The 19,412-nt window shown below is 48.1% G+C and overlaps 1 protein-coding gene across 9 annotated transcripts in view; it reads right to left on the bottom strand.

Annotated features, from left to right (window-relative positions):
- LOC118228845 (microtubule-associated serine/threonine-protein kinase 3-like) overlaps positions 1-17,764 on the bottom strand; it is a 26,695-nt gene extending 8,931 nt beyond the window's left edge. The window contains exons 1-15 of one of the 9 annotated variants that reach the window (XM_035420353.1): positions 17,480-17,757; positions 15,861-16,013; positions 14,867-14,898; positions 10,962-11,047; positions 10,164-10,233; positions 8,867-8,887; positions 8,531-8,600; positions 6,619-6,755; positions 4,804-4,876; positions 3,962-4,171; positions 2,954-3,055; positions 2,327-2,459; positions 1,561-1,607; positions 1,127-1,221; positions 1-112 (exon numbers count right to left, since the gene is read on the bottom strand). The exon at positions 1-112 is cut by the window's left edge and continues 97 nt beyond it. In XM_035420353.1, coding sequence (XP_035276244.1) covers positions 1-112; positions 1,127-1,221; positions 1,561-1,607; positions 2,327-2,459; positions 2,954-3,055; positions 3,962-4,171; positions 4,804-4,876; positions 6,619-6,755; positions 8,531-8,600; positions 8,867-8,887; positions 10,164-10,222 — 1,059 coding nt within the window. In that variant the 5' untranslated portion in view covers positions 10,223-10,233; positions 10,962-11,047; positions 14,867-14,898; positions 15,861-16,013; positions 17,480-17,757. Of the gene's footprint in view, positions 113-1,126; positions 1,222-1,560; positions 1,608-2,326; positions 2,460-2,953; positions 3,056-3,961; positions 4,172-4,803; positions 4,877-6,618; positions 6,756-8,530; positions 8,601-8,866; positions 8,888-10,163; positions 10,237-10,961; positions 11,048-13,411; positions 14,837-14,866; positions 14,899-15,860; positions 16,014-17,479 lie in introns of those variants that run through there. The other 8 variants (XM_035420346.1, XM_035420347.1, XM_035420348.1 and 5 more) reach the window with 8 other exon arrangements.
- Positions 17,765-19,412: the final 1,648 nt, after the last annotated feature.

Below are 19,412 nucleotides of genomic sequence, written 5' to 3'. Positions count from 1 at the left end.
GCGCTCGACGAAGGCCTGCTGGATCTGGTTCCGCAGCACCAGGTTCTGCCGGTTGATCTTCTTCATGGCGAAGCGCTGCCGGGTCTGGCAGTGTCTCACCAGGTACACCGCCCTGCGGCCAGAGGCACAGTCAGCACAGAACTACAGCTCCCACAATGCACTGCACACCGCAGCTCCCACAATGCACTGCACACCGCCCTGCGGCGAGAGGCACAGTGAGCACAGTACTACAGCTCCCACAATGCACTGCACACCGCAGCTCCCACAATGCACTGCACACCGCCCTGCGGCGAGAGGCACAGTCAGCACTGCACACCGCAGCTGCTCCCACAATGCACTGCACACCAGCTACACCGCCCTGCGGCCGGAGGCACAGTGAGCACAGTACTACAGCTCCCACAATGCACTGCACACCGCAGCTCCCCACCGCAAAGACCAAAAATCACACAGTTCTGACACAGACCCTGCAGCCAAACACCAAAGGCTGCCGATAAGGAGGAGTTAGAGACGAACGGGTCATAAAAGACCATCACAAGTACCTCCACTCAGGTACAATAAAATATCAAAGGTCAGGGTGTTCTGTACAGAAAAAAAAATCCCCAGTTTGCCTCCCTCCTCCAGGGCTTGGCAGCCATGTTAGTCAGTCATGCGCCATGTGATTATTATGGGATGCAGCGAGACAAAGAGATTTTATTTACTTAAATCTAAAAGATTTTTTTATACAGGTGAACAGTAACAGACAGGCATGATGACTCATTAGGGTGTGTTTTGCAGAACTAGGCCAGGTCTACGCGTTCATGAGTCACGAAATGAGCGCGCTTCCCAAACACAAGTCCAGGTCCAGTATTGGCTGCCTGCGTAGCACATAGGCCACCCATAGGCCAATAACACCACAGACTCCGCCCCTGCCTCTCACCCATATGCTAATAACACCCCAGACGCCGCCCCTGCCTCTCACCCATAGGCCAATAACGCCCCAGACTCCGCCCCTGTCTCACACCCATAGGCCAATAACACCACAGACTCCGCCCATGCCTCTCACCCATAGGCCAATAACACCCCAGACTCCGCCCCTGTCTCTCACCCATAGGCCAATAACACCCCAGACCCCGCCCCTGCCTCTCACCCATAGGCTCCGTTGCTGATGAGCTTTATGGTCTCGAAGTCGCTCTCCTGGGCTTTCCTTCGGCAGGGCGAGCTGGCTGCAGTCACGGCCTTGTTCTGCCACAAAGGGTAGAGAGAAACGCCCCACTGTGGGTTCACCTCCCGCCAAGCAGCCTCATCCACACTGACTGAGATCACATGAGGGCTCTGCCGTGCTCCCATTTTAGTAGCTTTTCTCCTGTATACTGATGTCAGCTGACTGGATCATTTAGGAGTACATCTGATAATTTTGTTAAAATGTTAGCATAGAGTCCTTCACACTGAAATAACACTGTATACACAAAACTACAACAGTGCTTTACACAGAATACCACATTTACACTGAGCTTAAACTACAATAGTGCTTTGCACAGAAAACTACATTTACAAAGCGCCAAAAACGCGTGGCTCACTCACCTCCAGGTCATCGGCCTCCCGAGCCATCTCCTCCAACTGGACCATGTCTGTGAGAACGAGAGTGGCAAACGGGTCAGAACCACGCCCTGCTGCATCTCCACCGCCCCTACCGACATACCTTAACCCTTCAGATGCCAGAAAATACATCCTGCAGACTGGGGACCATTTTAAAAGGAGCACCCATTTTCTTATCTCATTCGACGAAGCCTCTTTTGTTCGTTAGAAATACAGTCTGTTGAAAATTCTTGGGTACCTGCAGGATTGTTTTCAAATTTTACTGCCATCTAAAGAGTTAGTAGCTATCTGAAATATCTGAGACTCAAATCTACGTAAGAGCAAAGAACGTTAAGAGCGGTCAGAGATCAGGACGTTGCCTTAGAGACCAGTAATAACTGAAGATTCCCTCAGTGTTCCTTCCTGGTTTGACTGAGAGAGTTCCAGTCCCTAGTCATGTTGACCTGCTCCAGGAGGGCCGGTGTGAATGCATGTTTTTATTTCCACCAATTACCCTCAGCTCAATTAACCAATTACCCCCAATTATCTGTTTACACAGACGCTGGCCTCTCATAAATTAGGCCAGGGTGAAAGGAGCAATACAGGAACTCAAGAACAGTGTTCAGCTGTCATTCAACTGCTTACCGACACACTGAGAAAAACATGTCAGACCGTGTAAACGACTGTGGCCGATCACGTGATCAAGGAGTCGGTGAGTATGTGGATGCAGGTGCAGCCCTGCAGGACGCGCAGTAGAGGGCGCTGTGGGTACCTTGCACGGGGTCCCGGACCAGGCCGAGCTGCTCGATGATGTAGCGGGGAATGTCTTTCTTTATGCCCTCCCCCAGTTTGGCCTGATCCTCTGCTTGCTCCAGGAGGAAGTAGAACTCTTCCGGGTCAAATTCCTGTGAGGGGGGGGTAGGGGGGATGAGGGACAGATATGCATTTTGAGATTGTAATGCTGGTATGATATGAGCTTATTGTTGACCGATGGATGCATGCCCCCCCCCCCTTAAGGACCACAGTGGAAATAAGCTTTTAGCTTCCTTGTGTTATCCCTGATAGTTTCAAACCAACAGAGCTGTCTGTCCAGAGACAGGAGCCCCGCAAGAAGGCTGGTGAATCATCACTCTGACTCCCGACTCTGACTCACACTGGACCCCCAGCAGTGAATCCTGACTCTGACTCACACTAGACCCCCAGCAGCGAATCCTGACTCTGACTCCCGACTCTGACTCACACTGGACCCCCAGCAGTGAATCCTGACTCTGACTCTTGACTGTGACTCACACTAGTGAATCCTGACTCTGACTCCTGACTGTGACTCACACTAGTGAATCCTGAATCTGACTCCCGACTCTGACTCACCGCAGACTCCCGGTAGGGACTCATTACTCACCAGACACTCGAGGAGTCGCGCAGGCCGGGCAATGATGATGAGAATCTTCTTCACGAGCTGCGTGATGATGCTCACTTCCTCGCTCTCGGACCGCTCGTACGCCTGCGGGGAGGGGGGGGGGGGGGGGGGGGGGAGAGATCACAATCAGAATCAGAGAACAAGTCATCATCCACAAAACCAACCGGCATTTCCTTGCCCAAGTTTTTTGACTTCTTTTGACTTAAGTGCTCCAAGCACCACTTCTGTTCATTAATACAAGAAGAAGAAAAAAGAACCCACTTCTTCCCATCACTGAGACCGGTCAGAAAGAAAATCCCGGGTCTGACTCTGCCACCCCAAACGCGGCCGTGGGAAAAGCTTCCGATTGGTCAGAGCGTACCGTGCTGCAAGCCCCTGGAGCAACTTCCCACGTTTCCACATTCGCTCTGTCGCAACCTCGTTACCCAACAGCCCCGGTGCAATGTGCTGGGTCACACCCAACGGCCGGTGACCCATTTACACCGCCAGCGCAGCGGGGGGGGGGGGGGGCGGGGGAGGCGAGGGGTTGTCCACATGTCGCATACAGAACTGGGCTTGGGACAGAGAGGCTGCGGGTTCAAACCCCAGGCAGGGCTGTGTCACTGTAGCCTTAAGCGTTGGCTATTGAACCTGAAGTGCGCAAGTAAAAATAACCTGCTGTGTGCATGCACCGCAGGTAAAAGCTCTACGTCTCTCTGGAGCTACAGCAGAGCCGGCCGCTACCTGCTCAAAAGCCTGAGGCTCTGTTATCAGACCCTCTAACTGCTGCATGTGCGATAGACAGAGGACATGGGTTGCTGTGGTTTGGATGGGGGTGGGGGGCAGGCACAGCACACAGCATACAGTCAGAACGGCATGGGGGGGGGGGGGGGGGGGGGGGGCGGGCACAGGAAGAAACCAAAGTCAAGTACAAAGTCACAGGAAATGCAAACCTCTCTAGCACACACACACACACCTTTACCCCAAACAGAAACACACACACACACACACCTCGTGTAGCAGTTTGTCCAGTTTGTCGTGCATCTCCAGGAAGTACTGTGAGGTGACCAGGCCTCGGCCGGACTTGTCCAGGCAGTCCTTGGCCAGCTCCAGCAGCTGGTGCTGGATGAAGCCCAGCACGCCGTCGGCCAATAGGAGCGAGCTGTCCGGGGAGCAGAGGGCGATCACGTCCTGGAGCCGCTCCTCCATCTGCTCCCGAGCCTGCAGGGGGCGCAAGTGAGCCGGTCACACGTAGGAAAACACACGCTACGCACACACAGTACACATACTACACATACACACACACACACACACACACGCATACACATTACACACACACACACACATTACACACACACACACTACACACACAGCAGGTGAGGTTTTCACAGTGCGGTCCACCAGTTAAACAGACACTGAGTCAGGGGAGGACACTTCACAATCAGCTTGTGCAGGGAGACTGCGGGCAATCCTCCCGGCCAGAGGGGGGCGCTGTGGCATGACCACATGCAGACTGACCAGGGGAGTCACCACAGAGCAATGGGTGGGGGATGCCCCGCCCAGTGAACCCTCCCTCGACAACTGGGTTCCAGGTAAATTACACAAGAGATTCATTCTGGGACAAAATGGTGCAGGTTCATTTGGTTCCACATGAGAAAAGGAGGGAAATGTAAAATAGACCACTGTCCCTAAGGCAAAATCCACAGAGCCAGAATACTGCTCGTTCTGCTGCTCTTACAATGTTTAACTACAGAGAAATGCACCCAACTCAAAGGGCTGGTGTGATGGGGTGAATCACATCTTTGGGACAGGAGTTTCAGGAAGAAAGGGGCGGGTCTGTGAACGGAACCCACCTTAGGGAATCGCTCTTTGTAAACATGGTTCATCATGATGACCTCATTATCTGAGCCGCTCGTCCGGCCAGGGCTGAAACAGGAAGAGGAAACGCATCATCACTGAGCGCCGTTGACAACATTTCATCCAAGAAAACATCGCTTAAAACTGCCCTTTATTTCTGGAGCGTAGGTCATACACGCTTTAATCTTTTAAACTTTAATAAATGAGAAAATAAGATATTTAATTTGCGCAGCGCCTTTCATAACATGCACTCCGGCCCAACGTGCAGCTCTCGGACATCGGCGAGTTCAGGGCAAGCTTCTGAACCCGAACCCGACCGCTAACCCCAACTCTACCACTAACCCAAACCCAACCGCTAACCTGAACCCGACCGCTAACCCAAACCCAACCGCTAACCCCAACTCTACCACAAACCCAAACCCGACCGCTAACCCCAACTCCACCACAAACCCCAACTGTACCACTAACCCAAACCCAAACTCCACCGCTAACCCCAACTCCACCACAAACCCCAACTCTACCACTAACCCAAACCCAAACTCCACCGCTAACCCAAACTCCACCACAAACCCAAACCCGACCGCTAACCTGAACCTGACCGCTAACCCCAACTCTACCACAAACCCAAACCAGAACGCTAACCTGAACCTGACCACTAACCCGCCCGCTAACCCTAGCCATCAGCAGATCGTTGCTCTGCCTTCAGTGTTTCCTAGCCAATGCTGTTCTTGTTTAATGATATGGTATGGAATTGTCCCACGTTTGATTGATATGGATCATGATGCTGTTGGCACTTTACCCCCCCCCCCCCCCCCCCACCTGCCACACCACCCCCCAAGACAACTCCTCTGCACCCAGGAGAGCTGCAGTACACACCCCCCCCCCCCCGCCAGGCTTTGATGCCAGCCCCCACCCCGGACACCACCCACGCAGGCAGACCCGGTTCACACCTTCTCCACCCGCCAGAGACAGACGCCGAAAACGTTTCTACGGAAACCCACGTCTCTCTGAAGAGCTTCTGCCTGTCAGCTTGAGCAGCGCCAGGCAGAAACACCGACATAACATGCACTTTACAGGGTCTGCAGAGCTCACCACAGCTGACACACACACACACACACACACACACACACACACACACACACACACACACACACGCTTTGTAGAAGACATGGGGGTGGGGCAGTAATCTGGCTCTGTGATCGCACACAAGAGCGTCTTTATCCTCCCACTGCAGTAAACAAACAAATTTAAACAGGTTTTCCAGCCACTGTCATGTTAAAGAGGGTCACATGAGGGGGGCGGGGATTCTGGAGGAGCTCACCCCTTTAAGCACCAGCGGGCGGGCTACCCCTGAAACCGGGACCGCGCCGCTGCCGACTGCGACCGGCAGCCCTGCAGGCGACACGCAGTTACCACCAGCGCTGTCAGGAGCTGGGATAAGCCTGAGCCGGCCAATCAGGCGCTTGCATGCGAAAAGCCGGGCCTTCCCCAGACTCACGTCTGTGCGAGCGCCCCTAAGCGACCAACCGTCGTGTGCAGAGAGTCAGCATTCCGTCAGCCCGCCTTCCCACACTGCACCAGCGGGACGCTCCAAGAACATCGCGTCCACACACACACAAGATATATATATATATAAATATATATAAATATAGGCAGAAATATGATAAACGTGCCTCATCTACACTGTAACCCATCAAAGCGTAAGGATACTGTGCTCTGTGAGACGTAACATGGCCCCCACTGCCCCCCAGGTGTCTTCAGACAGTATGAAACCTGGGACTATTTTCTGTTGAGAGATGGCGGAAGGATACCTGAGGCTGCGGGCCCGGCGCAGGGGGGGCGGGGCCCGGCCGTCCTCCTCCGCCACGCTCTCGGTGCTGCGGGAGGGCTTGGGCGGGAAGCACAGCTCCGGCGGCAGGGGGAGGAGCTCCTGGGAGGAAGACAAGGACTGGAACAAAAAAAACCGACCAATCAGGGCCACACATCAGCGCCGGTTCTTCAGCCCCGTAGTGAGGCAGGGTGGTGTAACTCAGAGGGGAGGGAGGGTGCCAGATTAAGGAGCACAGCCTTCTAATGGGACACCACTTTGACTATAATGAATTTTAAATGAAGACAAAACTTGGAAACTTGGTCGTCAGCATTGAATTAAAATGTTGTTTTCATATGGGGCGACAGCTCAGGAGGTAAGAGCGGTTGTCTGGCAGTCGGAGGGTTGCCAGTTCGATCCCCGCCCTGAGCGTGTCGAAGTGTCCCTGAGCAAGACACCTAAACCCTAACTGCTCTGGTGAATGAGAGTCATTAATTGTAAAGTGCTTTGGAAAAAGCGCTATATAAATACAGTCCATTTACCATTCACCATATGAAATCCTAACAGCTGCATACATAGTACCTGGCGGTGCTTCATTTTACAGGTTAGAGAGAAAGAGACATAGAGAGAGTGAGTGAGAGAGAGAAAAATAGAGAGAAAGGAATGTCGGCGGAGGGCAATACAGCGGTCAACACACTCATAACGGCAAATCTGAGCAGAGCTAAATCTGAGCAGAGCTGAATTTGAGCAGAGCTAAATTTGAGCAGAGCTAAATTTGAGCAGAGCTAAATTTGAGCAGAGCTGAATTTGAGCAGAGCTGAATTTGAGCAGAACTGAATGGGGCTCTGTTTGGAAAGCTGCTCTGTGTGACCTGTCCACCGGCTGATCCTGTTCCTGCCCCACCTACACCCCTACACTGAACATGCAATAACAAGCCAGTCACCCAGCACACACTCCCTAAAGTCCCTCCTCCCCTCTGCCCCGCCCCTTGCCTGGATAGACACTAATCTGCACGAAAACAAGCTGCCATCAGGATTATTAGCCTCCATCATCAAACCCCCCTGCCCGCCCCCACCCCCAACCCACACCCGTCAGAGACACACTATAGGTGTGAAGTTTCCCACAGTGACCCCGCCCGGCTCCACCCAGACACTTCCCACCAGGTTTTAAATCCGACTGGTCTGTTTGGGAAGAGGGAGGGGTTTCGCAGGTCACTTCCTGCTTACTCTTGTGCAGGTGACCCTGGTCCCGTTTTGTTTTTTCGTTTTGTTTTTATTTAAATCTGTGGGGAACCACAGCCGTTGACTCGGAGAGAAACCTGAGGTTCCACAGATCAGTGACAGAAGACAGCTGGAAAAACCGGATAACCACACCTACACCAGGACTTAATTAAAAAAGAAAAAAGGTGCAGTGAAGAGTGAATTGGAGCAGAAAGCTCAACATTGAGTTCTGTCAGACACGAGTACTTCAGGAAGCCCCACAGCATATCGCCTGAGGCAGGAAATGACATCATGAAGACTGAACACCCTGAGAACCAGACTGAATTAAAGGAAAACTTTCCCTTCAGTCCTCCCTACCTCTCTGATAAACAGCACAGTAAAACTCACAATGATGTAATGTTATGTACACAGTCTACCATTACAAAGGCGCCCTGTCCTCAGGTTACCTTTGATCCATGCTGGCCAATCAGAAACAAGCACCTGGTGTTCTGTTCTGCACCTGTTCTCACACTGCACTGTTTTATGCTTTTGGACATGCACACCTACTGATCAAAGGTATTTTCATATTTGTGACTGCATGACAGTAATGTGACACCGCCTGTCACGTTTCTACTTTTTTATTTTATTCGTAGGACTCAGGAGCACCGCGTCAGGGACTGGGGGTAGCTGCTGACAGGAAGACGGAACCAAACTTACAGAGACAGTGGAGCTGGGGGGATTGGTTCCATAGCCGGACGAGGGGAGGGACCATCTTCTCCCATCACCTCTGCAGAATGGACCAAGGACACATTCAGCATATCACACACTCGCCTTGACCACAGAACCACAGATTTGCCCTCATCATGGCGGGACACTAGTCCCACACATCAGAGGAACAGTCGCCAAACGGGCTGCTTCTCAGAGGGCTCCAGGACAGACGGCCGAACGGGGAGCACAACACAAAAAGACCTCGAAGATTAAAGGAGCTTTTCCCTGCAGGAACAGGAAGTGGGGGGGGGGGGGAAAGACGGCAGGAAAGAAAAGACAAAGTACCTGTCTGTCCGGGCCAAGTGGCTATGACATCACAGCAGCACAGGATGAAGGGGGAAGAGAGAGATGAGAGAAAGAGAAAGGAGAAAGATGAGCGGCAGGTTTTACATCTCATAGCAGTTCCAGTTTGCAGACAAGCCACTTAGAACACACCAAACCCAGAGAAAGCGCTCTGTTGGCCATGCCTAGCACACAGCGTGCAAGGGATTGTGGGTCCAGCCACGCAGCATTCTGCAGATTCTGGCTGCTGCTATCTGATTGGGATTGCAGAGGTTAGGTCAGAATAGTGTTTAGCAGTTGTCTATGACCATGAAATGCACTTTTTGTACGTCGCTTTGGATAATAGCGTCTGCCAAATAAATGTAATGTAATGTAATGCTATCTGATTGGCCCTTAGAGTTTCTACAGAATGCATGAAATGCATTCTGCATTTCTTGCAACATTTAAAGGAGACATCTCCCATACATGTGCATATCTGCGGTTTGCATTCACTGAAGGTATGCACTGTAACTCCCAGCAATGTCATTAAGTGTGTCAGCCACTTGAAGAATGCAAGACAGTCATGTGAAAGACTCAAACAATCACACAATCAAACAAACAAACACACAAACAAACAGACAAGCAAACAAGCAAAACTGCCAAAACATGCACCCCTGAACCATGCAAGCATCCACTGAAGCTGGATGTAATATTTCTCTATTTTTAATACAACAAATCTGTTCATAGAAATCTATTTGTTCAGTTAGATTGAGCAGTCTTAGTCCTAATCTCTATACCTGAGCTACACTATGACAGGTGACATATAACCTGATTTCAGGTGCAAGTTCAGACAATTATCTTGCACTGTGATGCATTATGGGATTGTTGTTTTGAGTGTCACCAGGAAGACTTTGAACACAATGTGCAACAATCTCTGTCTCTCTGACTCAACCCCTCTCTCACCCTCTTTGGTTACCTCTAGCTTCTCTCTCTCTCTCTCGCTCGCTCTCTCCCTCTCTCTCCTTCTCTCTCCTTCTCTCCCTCCCTCCCTCCCTCCCTCCCACTCACCCTCCCTCTTTCTCTCCCTCTCTCCCGCTGCCTCTCTTGATTTTCAGCATGTGAAGAATACATAATTGCCAAAACAAATATCAAAATATGAAAATACACATAGCAAATAACCATAAATAATTCAAACTAGGATAACATCGTAAACGATAAGGAACCGTAATTGAGAATGTAGTGAGGTACACCTTTATCTCTCAGTCTCAGTCTCAGTCTCAGTCTCAGTCTCAGTCTCAGTCTCAGTCTCAGTCTCTCTCACCTGCGACTGAAGGGCAGGTTGAGGGAGCTGCTGATGGACACGCCCCTCAAACTGTCCATAGGACTGCAGGCTGCTGGGAAAAAAAAACAAGACAATGCAAAGATCCTTTTTAATCCACACAGTTTGGTGTGCAGTGTGACATTACAACAATAATAATAATAATAATAATAATAATAAGAGAGAGATAGAGCGAGGGGAGTGTGTGTGAGAGAGGGTGAGTGTGAGATAGATAGATATATATATATATAGAGAGAGAAAGAGAGAGTGTGTGTGACAGATAGATAGATATACAGATAGATACACAGAGAGAGAGAGAGGGTGTGTCTGTGAGATAGATAGATAGATAAATATACATATATAGAGAGGGGGGTGTGTGACAGACAGACAGACAGACAGACAGACAGACAGATAGATAGATAGATAGATATACAGATACAGATAGAGAGAGAGAGGGGGTGACAGTGGGGGGGTGTGTGTGTCACAGTGAGAGAGAGAGGGGGGTGTGAGATAGATAGATAGATAGATACAGAGAGAGAGAGAGAGAGAGGGTGTGTGAGAGATATACAGACAGACAGACAGACAGATACAGAGAGAGAGAGAGGGAGTGGGTGTGTGAGAGAAAGATAGATATACAGACAGACAGACAGACAGACGGATAGATATACAGACAGACAGACAGACGGATAGATATACAGGTAGACAGACAGACAGACAGACGGATAGATATACAGACAGACAGACAGACAGACGGATAGATATACAGGTAGACAGGTAGACGGGGGGGGGGGGGACCTGTACCTGTGGCCAGTGAGAAGGGTGAGAGAGGCCTGGAGCGAGTGGGGGATGGGTTCCTCACCACCAGGCTCCGCTTGTTGCTACGACAACTGTGACGGACAGGAGAAGAGAAGGTGAGCATGGAGACACACAAGAAAACAAGCAGCACACACTTCTGCCCGCAGACAGTGACACGCTGTGACTGACAGGCTCTTCTGCCAACCATTTCAGTCCGGTCAGTGTCCGCCGCCCCCTTTTTGGTTTCACAGAGTGTCATAAGTCCACAAGACACGTGCATCTCTGTCCCCCTGAGGAAGAAGGCTGATTTCTGCGGGACGCGTTGCCGCCCGTGTCAAACTGAACAGGGACCCAGCCGAAGTCTAAAAATCAGCTTGCTCCGACAAACGCCAATGTTCCCGTCACATCACGCAGACACACACTGCTGTCAGAAAAAGAGCTGGGCTGCGGCTAACGTTTCACCAAAGCGTTTCCCCAGCCAGCTGTGTGTTGCTCCATTTAAATCTGAAAGGGGGTGTGGAGGGTGGATGTCTGGATGACATCATACCACAGATGATCATCAGCGATTCAAAATAATTAAACATGTACGACGTCCTCTGTCATATTGATTTAGGCAATTGGGAAACTTATCCTGTGTTATACTGACTAGACCTAGTTCTTTGAGCCCTACACAAAAATGATAATTTTTTAATCAGTTTTTTTGTGTTTAAGAGCAATGCAATATATAATGTCTGAAAAGCTTCAGTTTCCTCTTTACCTCGGTTATTATTTTCAGAGGGCTTACGTCATTTCACACCGGTGTTCCTCTTGTAGGGTTAATCTTTGCGGCAATTGCCACCCACACCAAATCAGAGGACATTCGGGGTACGGACAGCGACGACATTTCTGGATATGTCACAAGGAAGACCGACTGCCTTCCTGAATATCAACAAAAATTGGTCATATTAAAGAGAGCTAAAACTGCGTGACGTCATTCTTCTACTGGGCAGTGATTCCGAAAAGTACATACCTAAAACACTGAAATCACCCTGACGTCACAAACACAGACACATTAGTAACTAAAAAGCAGCTGAGGGTGACGGTGGAATTCCTGAACACATCGCTATGCCGGCTAGACAACACCGGGCCAAAAAGTTCCAAATTTAGTGATTCACCGGCACGTTTCCGCCTGGAATGGGATGGGAGTTTATGATTCATTAGCGCGGACATCCCCCGCTGAAGTCTCCGCTGGGACAGCACACATGATCGGCCAGCTACATTTGGAAGCTGCCCGTCCAAGTTTCCAAAGGAAGGGAAATCGATCCCCGGTGTCGGAGAAACATGCTGCCTGCGTGCTTCCCACACCGACTCACAACTGAGCTCAATTTCTCAACCGTCATCCACCCGGTAACTCAATTATCGTGACAGGTTGCTGTTAGCAGCAGGCCTGTAACTTTTCGGCAAATAAGTAATAGTCGTTATTAAGTTCTCACTTTATTCTCTCGGGGCTGGTATTTTAGTTATGGAACAATTTCCCATGCGTTGGATCCGCCTGTTTTGAACAGAGGTGGGTGTGCCAGTCAGGCAAGCAGCAACAGAGCTCTGCCCGCTATTACCCTAAATTAGTGACTTATATAATCGATGCCGTGTGGTGTCCAGCTCCCGTCATATAGGTCAGATATTGCAGTTGTTGACAAATGTCAATACACACAGATGAACAGACAGCCCGTTTGTCAAACATTATGGATATAGCCAAGCTATGTCATTTAAAAGGAACGCCCTGGTTCACGTGTGTATTTACAGTCCGTGGTTGGTTCCAAAAGCTTCTCGTTACACATTCGCAGTGTGCTTTGATTGCCCCGACTCAGACACAAGCGTTTGAAGAGGAGCAGCTTCATGAGTGACAGAATAAAACCGCTCCCAGAAAGCGACAGTCTGAGAAACGTGACAGGGTGCGGGCTGTGTGGCGAACAATAGCCACGTTTATACTCAAAACATTAACCGTAAGAACAGGGCGGACACGGAATCCGATACAGTCAATTACCGCGGTCGATATCATAGCAGCGTACTTGTAAACAATCACACTCGTAATTCACGTGCATTAGCCAATGTTCCAGGTTTTAAACTACTTAAAATATTCTCAACAATTAAATCAGGAGAAATAATCTAGCTGACTGCCTATAGAACGTGAAACAACGTTTACACAAGATGATAGTGTGGTTTAGTAGTTAGCAAGCAACGCAAACGCTGTATAACGAACTTTTAGCAACCAGTTTAACGTTGGCAATTGAGAAAAAATTACTGTTTGGCTGGTAATCCAATTTAGTTCGCGAGGGGTCGACTACAACAACTTGTATTCAAGTAAAAATATCACCCACATAGAATGGCTACCCTTCTAACGAGTCGAAGTTTGCTAGCTATGTTAACTACGCACTTAAGTATGCGCTACCAACTTAATAAATCAAACAAAAAATTACCTTTTTGTTCGCCTTAGCATAGCCCCCGGCATAAGCCGGGACACAGTCCAGCAATTTGGATCGGACATGATGGGTACGTTTGAGAGCGATGCAACCGAAGTCGATCCAGAAGAATTGCATATATTCTCTCAATTTTCCACGCAGCGTTCTCGATAGCTAATTGTGCCCAGGCGCGTGTCGTGGAAGGGCGTACGGACGGCGAAACTAGCAACACTGGCTCCGGTGGCGATTGACTCCATCGCCGCGGTCACGCTGTAGCAAAGCCACCTGGCTACTTCCACGCCGTCATGGCTTTAAATTTACTCGCGGGTCACTCTGCCTTCTTCGGCCGTGAGAAACGGAGGGTCTAAAGTTCCGCAGTTCATAATGACAACATAGGAATAGCGTCGATCAGACGCGTATGCCTATATAAGAACTCAGGAACTTGACTGATGAACAAGTCGGAACCACATCTGTGGGAGATACCATTGTCCCCAAGGAGCGGGGTGAATCAAACCGACGCGGTTTGGGCATTCGGCTGCAGTCAACGTCGTTTCAGTTAGTCGTGGTAGTCGCAGACCCCCAAGTCGTACTTTTAATAAGCAGCGGCGACTTTGTTTCAGTATTCGTTTAGATATGCTTACCTGAATACTGGACTATCAGTAATGCTTAAGCAAGCTGCATTAAAGAGTATAGCAATACACTGGCTATTTTTTGCGTCGTCGATGCTATTATGGATGTAATAACAATAGGTCTGAATGAATATTAAAAAAGGTAAGTCTCGGCGGCTTGCTGTCAATATTCAGGAGATAAGCCTTCTCTCAGCCTCTCCAGTTGGAAAAGGTCGAAAGGGGCGAGCGTCTTAGAGCAGTGTTTTCAGTGTTTCTCTAACTGCTTTGGAATGCAGTCGCGATGATAATTACCAGTCTGTCTGCCATCATCGCGACAACACTACCATGCAGTCAGAGAAACGCTGTGAAAACACTGGTGCGCACTGCTGACTCAACTGAGTCCCCGTTTTGACAGTCACCCCTGTATGACTCAATGTCTCCCCCTTCTGGTCGCCCATTGGAATGTTAGGAAGAGACCGCGGTGCTTCTCCCGCCTATTCTGTGCCAAAGTTAACATTTCCAGTCGGCTAACTAATCGTGAATTCGTGTCTCCTGCATCGGACTTGAAGGTAGTGTATGTTTCCGCGGGAGCTTTCATAACTGAATTGAAGATAAACAGTTTCTTTGTTATGGATTCCAAACTTATTCGGGCTGAACAGGCTCGTTCTGATTAATATGAAGAGAAATATGTAGTGCACTGAACACAACTAAAGGCAGTGTTTTCATATTTTTGTACAAAGTGTCCACAAGTTATCCGTGGCAGTGACGAGGAAGCAGTGTACCCAGTCAAACCACATTCCGGTTTAGCACCTCCTGCTGGATGACGTATCACATCACACTTTAAAGGAGTGATGGTGTTACTCACGTGCTGCCTCTCCGTGGAAGACTTAACTCCTTCTGTGATTAAAGAAAGAGAAAGAAAAATAGAAATTTGGCACTGTCACAAAACCATTTCACGTGCACAATAATACTCCTGTGCACGTTCCTGCCACAATCACTGTAGATAGCATGCTATTGTACTGTAGTACACAAGTGTACTCATGAATCATTCAGTCAAGATTATTATTAGAATATTTTTTACACTGCTCTGACAGCTCGGGTCCATATTGTTCTTAAGATACAAATTAAACAATTTGATTTATTGATATATGTTACGAGAATCCATCAGATTGCACTGATCAAGAAGCGTAAACCATTGAATGAACATTGTTTAGACTACACACTGTATTGACATAAATCTCTCACATTATCAACACAAATACAGAAATACTTCAACAGTCAACGCTGTTATCACAGTGTTTCTTATATTTGCACTACAACACACCCAAAAACCAACCAGGAAAAAAAAAAGTTAGATTGTGAAAAGTCAAACCGTAAGCGTAGAAACAATTTAAAATACCGGAAAGATTCATTCTCACACGTCAATAGAAAAATATTTAAGATGTGTCAGCATCTTAAATAGAAATGATTTTTTTTTTAGTCTCTTGTTGTCCATAAATGACTAAGTGATGCTCAGACGTCACTTCAGTTGGGAGATCAGTGGGTAAACATGAAGTCTGGCAGTGTACACGAGTGTGATGCGTTCTGGGGACACACAAAATGTGTCATTTGACTTGGCGCTGGCAGCCGTCCGCGATAGTACTGTGACAGATGCACAGTGATGCCGGAACCTGTTCTTGGTGTTGAAGGGGATATGCGGGGTCCTTACTGTATTGCTCGTCTCCTGTAAATAATGTCTCACCTCGCCGGCATTCAGTCGTTTGTTTTCATAGAATTTAGAACTACATGTCCGTACGAAATTGAGAGTAGAAAATAAGTAAAACTGTAATATTGCCCAGAAAGCCAGCAGGGTTGCTCACCAGCGCCCCCGCTTGTCAGTTAGGTGCCTACAGTCTGCTTGTCGAAGCTGCGCGAGAAGAGTTGTCCTCAGACTCACGTCTGTGTGAGCTCAACTTGTGGGGTGCGGCGGGAAAAGCTCCGCGTGAGGGGCTTGGAAGGAGAATACTCGTCCGCTTTTGTAAAAAATTATAAAAGCAGTTAGTTAACTGGCACAGAGAAATGTTAAAGCCAGTCTCGCGCCAAATCGTTTCGGCCTCATCGTACTTCATGGAAATAAGCCCAGTTTCACAGGAGTTATCCTTTTGGTGACGTCACAATGATGCTGCGGTGGAATTCCGCGTCACCACAGAGACACAATCTCCCGGTCCCCTTTCCTCTGAGAACCGCGTGCAGCCTATCTGTGCTCCGGCCGGGGAGGGGGCGAGCGATTTCCCCGCATATCACCACGCAAACTGGTGATGCGCATGCGTGCGTCCGGCGACCAATTAGCGACTGATCGGCCAAACTTCAGCGCAGAGACAGGACTTAAGGAAGGTTTATGTAGTTTACAAGTGAATTGAGTTCATACCCCCGCTCTCCAATGCACCCCCCCTCCCCCAACACGAGTTATCGATTAAGTAAATATTTATTTTGATCAATACCTAATCTCTTCGTTTGAGGCAGACAACATAGTGGTAACACACCAGTGTCCTTATCTGGGGAGTCAGCCAGTGAGTGAGAGACTCTTTAAGGATGCATACCCAGAGCCAACAATGTCACACATTCCGCTCCAAACTCGTTTTTTATACGGATTAAATTTGTGCTTTGATGTTCACCTGTAGGCTAATGCGGAGCTTGCCACATACAAACCAGGGCGACACGTTGTTGCAGAACTTCAAAAGAAGTTAAAAGAGACTCACTGGATTCCATTTATTGCATCAAAAACCCTATTTATATCCTTCCAGTCAAATGTTTGCCACTGTTTTAACATACAGTGTGTTAAAACTGTCACACATTATTACAATTGTGTGATAATACTCTCGCATATTATCATTATCAATTTATTTTATTTTTATCTTATCTTACTACCTGTGGTACTGATTTATATTGTTTCTCTTGTAAAGCACCTTGAGCTGTATTTTATGATATGAAAGGTGCTATATAAATAAAGTTTATAATTATAATATATTTTATTATTATTATTGTTATTATTATTATTATTATTAATAATAATAATAATAATAATAATAACAATAATAACCAGGAAACATTTGGCTATGGCACAGAGCTGCTGACCCAACCTGCTGCATTCCAAACCCCATTAATGATACAATTGTCTCAGATGTACTGCCACGGTGAAGAGACTGAGCAGGTACTTCTTGTTCAGTACACCACCTCTTCAGTTTATTATGGAATTAGATGCCACTATGCGGCTTTGTTTCATCATCATCATCATCATCATCATCATCATCATCATCATCATTATTATTATTATTATTGTTGTTGTTGTTGTTGTTGTTGTTATTACTGCATGCAATATTCATTTATTAATCGTATGGTATGCATAACGTGGTGCTGTCACCTTCAACAATAAATTCACAAATCAAATCATTCGATGCATTGATGCCATTTTCCAAAGTGCTTCTCGGAGGAGGCTTACCTGTAATCCACGGCGTCGCAAAATATTTGGCTCACTCATTGCGGATAACGCGATCGTGGAAATGTTAGCGTTTTCCCCGCTTGTTGTATAATTCTGTTTCTCAGAGTCCCGCATAAATGTCTTCGGTACCAGTCGTAGTTCAGTCGCCGCTCTCGCGCGCACACAGAGGTCAGACGCTCATTTGTATGCCGCGTGGTCCTCCGACACGTGAGCCAAACAGAGATTCTGAATGAACCGACTTTGTCCCATCAGTAAACAGCACGACCCAGGAGAGTTTAAAACTTTGGCACAGAAATTATACCCAAATAGCCAAACCAATCTGGAATCTTCTTGTCTGGACTGGCCCGCTAGGCTACTGCTTTAGTCGTGCCTAAATCCCATGTCCCAAATTTAATTTGCCAAATGGCGCAGAATACACGCGCATTAATATGAAGCGGGTACTCGGCTAGTTCTATGTATGAGGCGTATTTGCTGTACTTTGATTTTCTTATGCGAGAACGTACCCACCCAAATTCACTTTCTTTGGTATGGTGAAACGGCTGCATTTTTAAAATGCTCCGTGACTGCAAAATTACAAGCACTTTGAACAGCAAACAGCCAGTCCTGTCACAGGTGTGTATGCACGTGTCTGTGAGTGTATCTGTGTGTGTGTGTATGTGTGTGTGTCTGTCTGACTGTGTGTTTGTGTTGTGTATGTGTGTGTCTGTCTGACTGTGTGTTTGTGTTGTGTGTGTCTGTGTGTCTGTGTGTGTCTGTCTGACTGTGTGTTTGTGTTGTGTGTGTGTGTCTGTCTGACTGTGTGTTTGTGTTGTGTATGTGTCTGTCTGACTGTGTGTTTGTGTTGTGTGTGTGTGTGTGTGTCTGACTGTGTTTGTGTTGTGTGTGTGTCTGTCTGTCTGACTGTGTGTTTGTGTTGTGTGTGTGTGTGTCTGACTGTGTTTGTGTTTGTGTTGTGTGTGTGTGTGTGTGACTGTGTTTGTGTTGTGTGTGTGTCTGTCTGTCTGACTGTGTGTTTGTGTTGTGTGTGTGTGTGTGTGTCTGACTGTGTTTGTGTTTGTGTTGTGTGTGTGTGTGTCTGTCTGACTGTGTGTTTGTGTTGTGTGTGTGTCTGTCTGTCTGACTGTGTGTTTGTGTTGTGTATGTGTATGTGTGTGTCTGTCTGACTGTGTGTTTGTGTTGTGTGTGTGTGTCTGTCTGACTGTGTGTTTGTGTTGTGTGTGTGTGTGTCTGTCTGACTGTGTGTTTGTGTTGTGTGTGTGTGTGTCTGACTGTGTTTGTGTTGTGTGTGTGTGTGTCTGACTGTGTTTGTGTTTGTGTTGTGTGTGTGTGTGTCTGACTGTGTTTGTGTTTGTGTTGTGTGTGTGTGTGTGTGTGGTGCAGGGGCGGGGCTCGGTTCAGTTTTAGGTCGCCCTATTTCCCACATAGGCGTGCTTATGTCAAAATGTGAACTATTGCGAAATAATAATGCAAATGACTTTGAAAACAGTGTTGACTTCCTGGTTTTCTGTGTTATTTTGTTATGGCAAGCAGGTGATAACAAGTTCCACAAGCTGTTAGCTACCTGCCTGCACTTAGTCACACCCGGGTGCACAGGGTTCTGTCTTGCAGGGCTGAGATTCAGCCAGATTGGATGTTTAATATGGGCACCAGGGTTTCTGTCCTTAAACTGCTTACTGGCACGTCCTGTACTCCACTGGCCTGACTCATGCTGGAATCCACCTGTTAAGCACCTGACAGGAATAACTGCATTTACACTACTGCACTACCCCAAATACCTGCACAAACTACTCTTACACACGCACAAAATGAAATGAACACTATTACATACACGCAAACCTCACCATTTGTCCAAAACATGCGAAACAAACACACACACCACACAGACACACACCGACACACACACACACACACAGTCTCTCTCTCACACACTCAC

This window comes from Anguilla anguilla, chromosome 6 (genome assembly GCF_013347855.1).
Source record: "Anguilla anguilla isolate fAngAng1 chromosome 6, fAngAng1.pri, whole genome shotgun sequence".
Taxonomy (NCBI): Eukaryota; Metazoa; Chordata; class Actinopteri; order Anguilliformes; family Anguillidae; genus Anguilla; species Anguilla anguilla.
The sequence above is the reverse complement of the archived record's forward strand: the minus strand, read 5'-3'. Positions and strand labels throughout refer to the sequence as shown.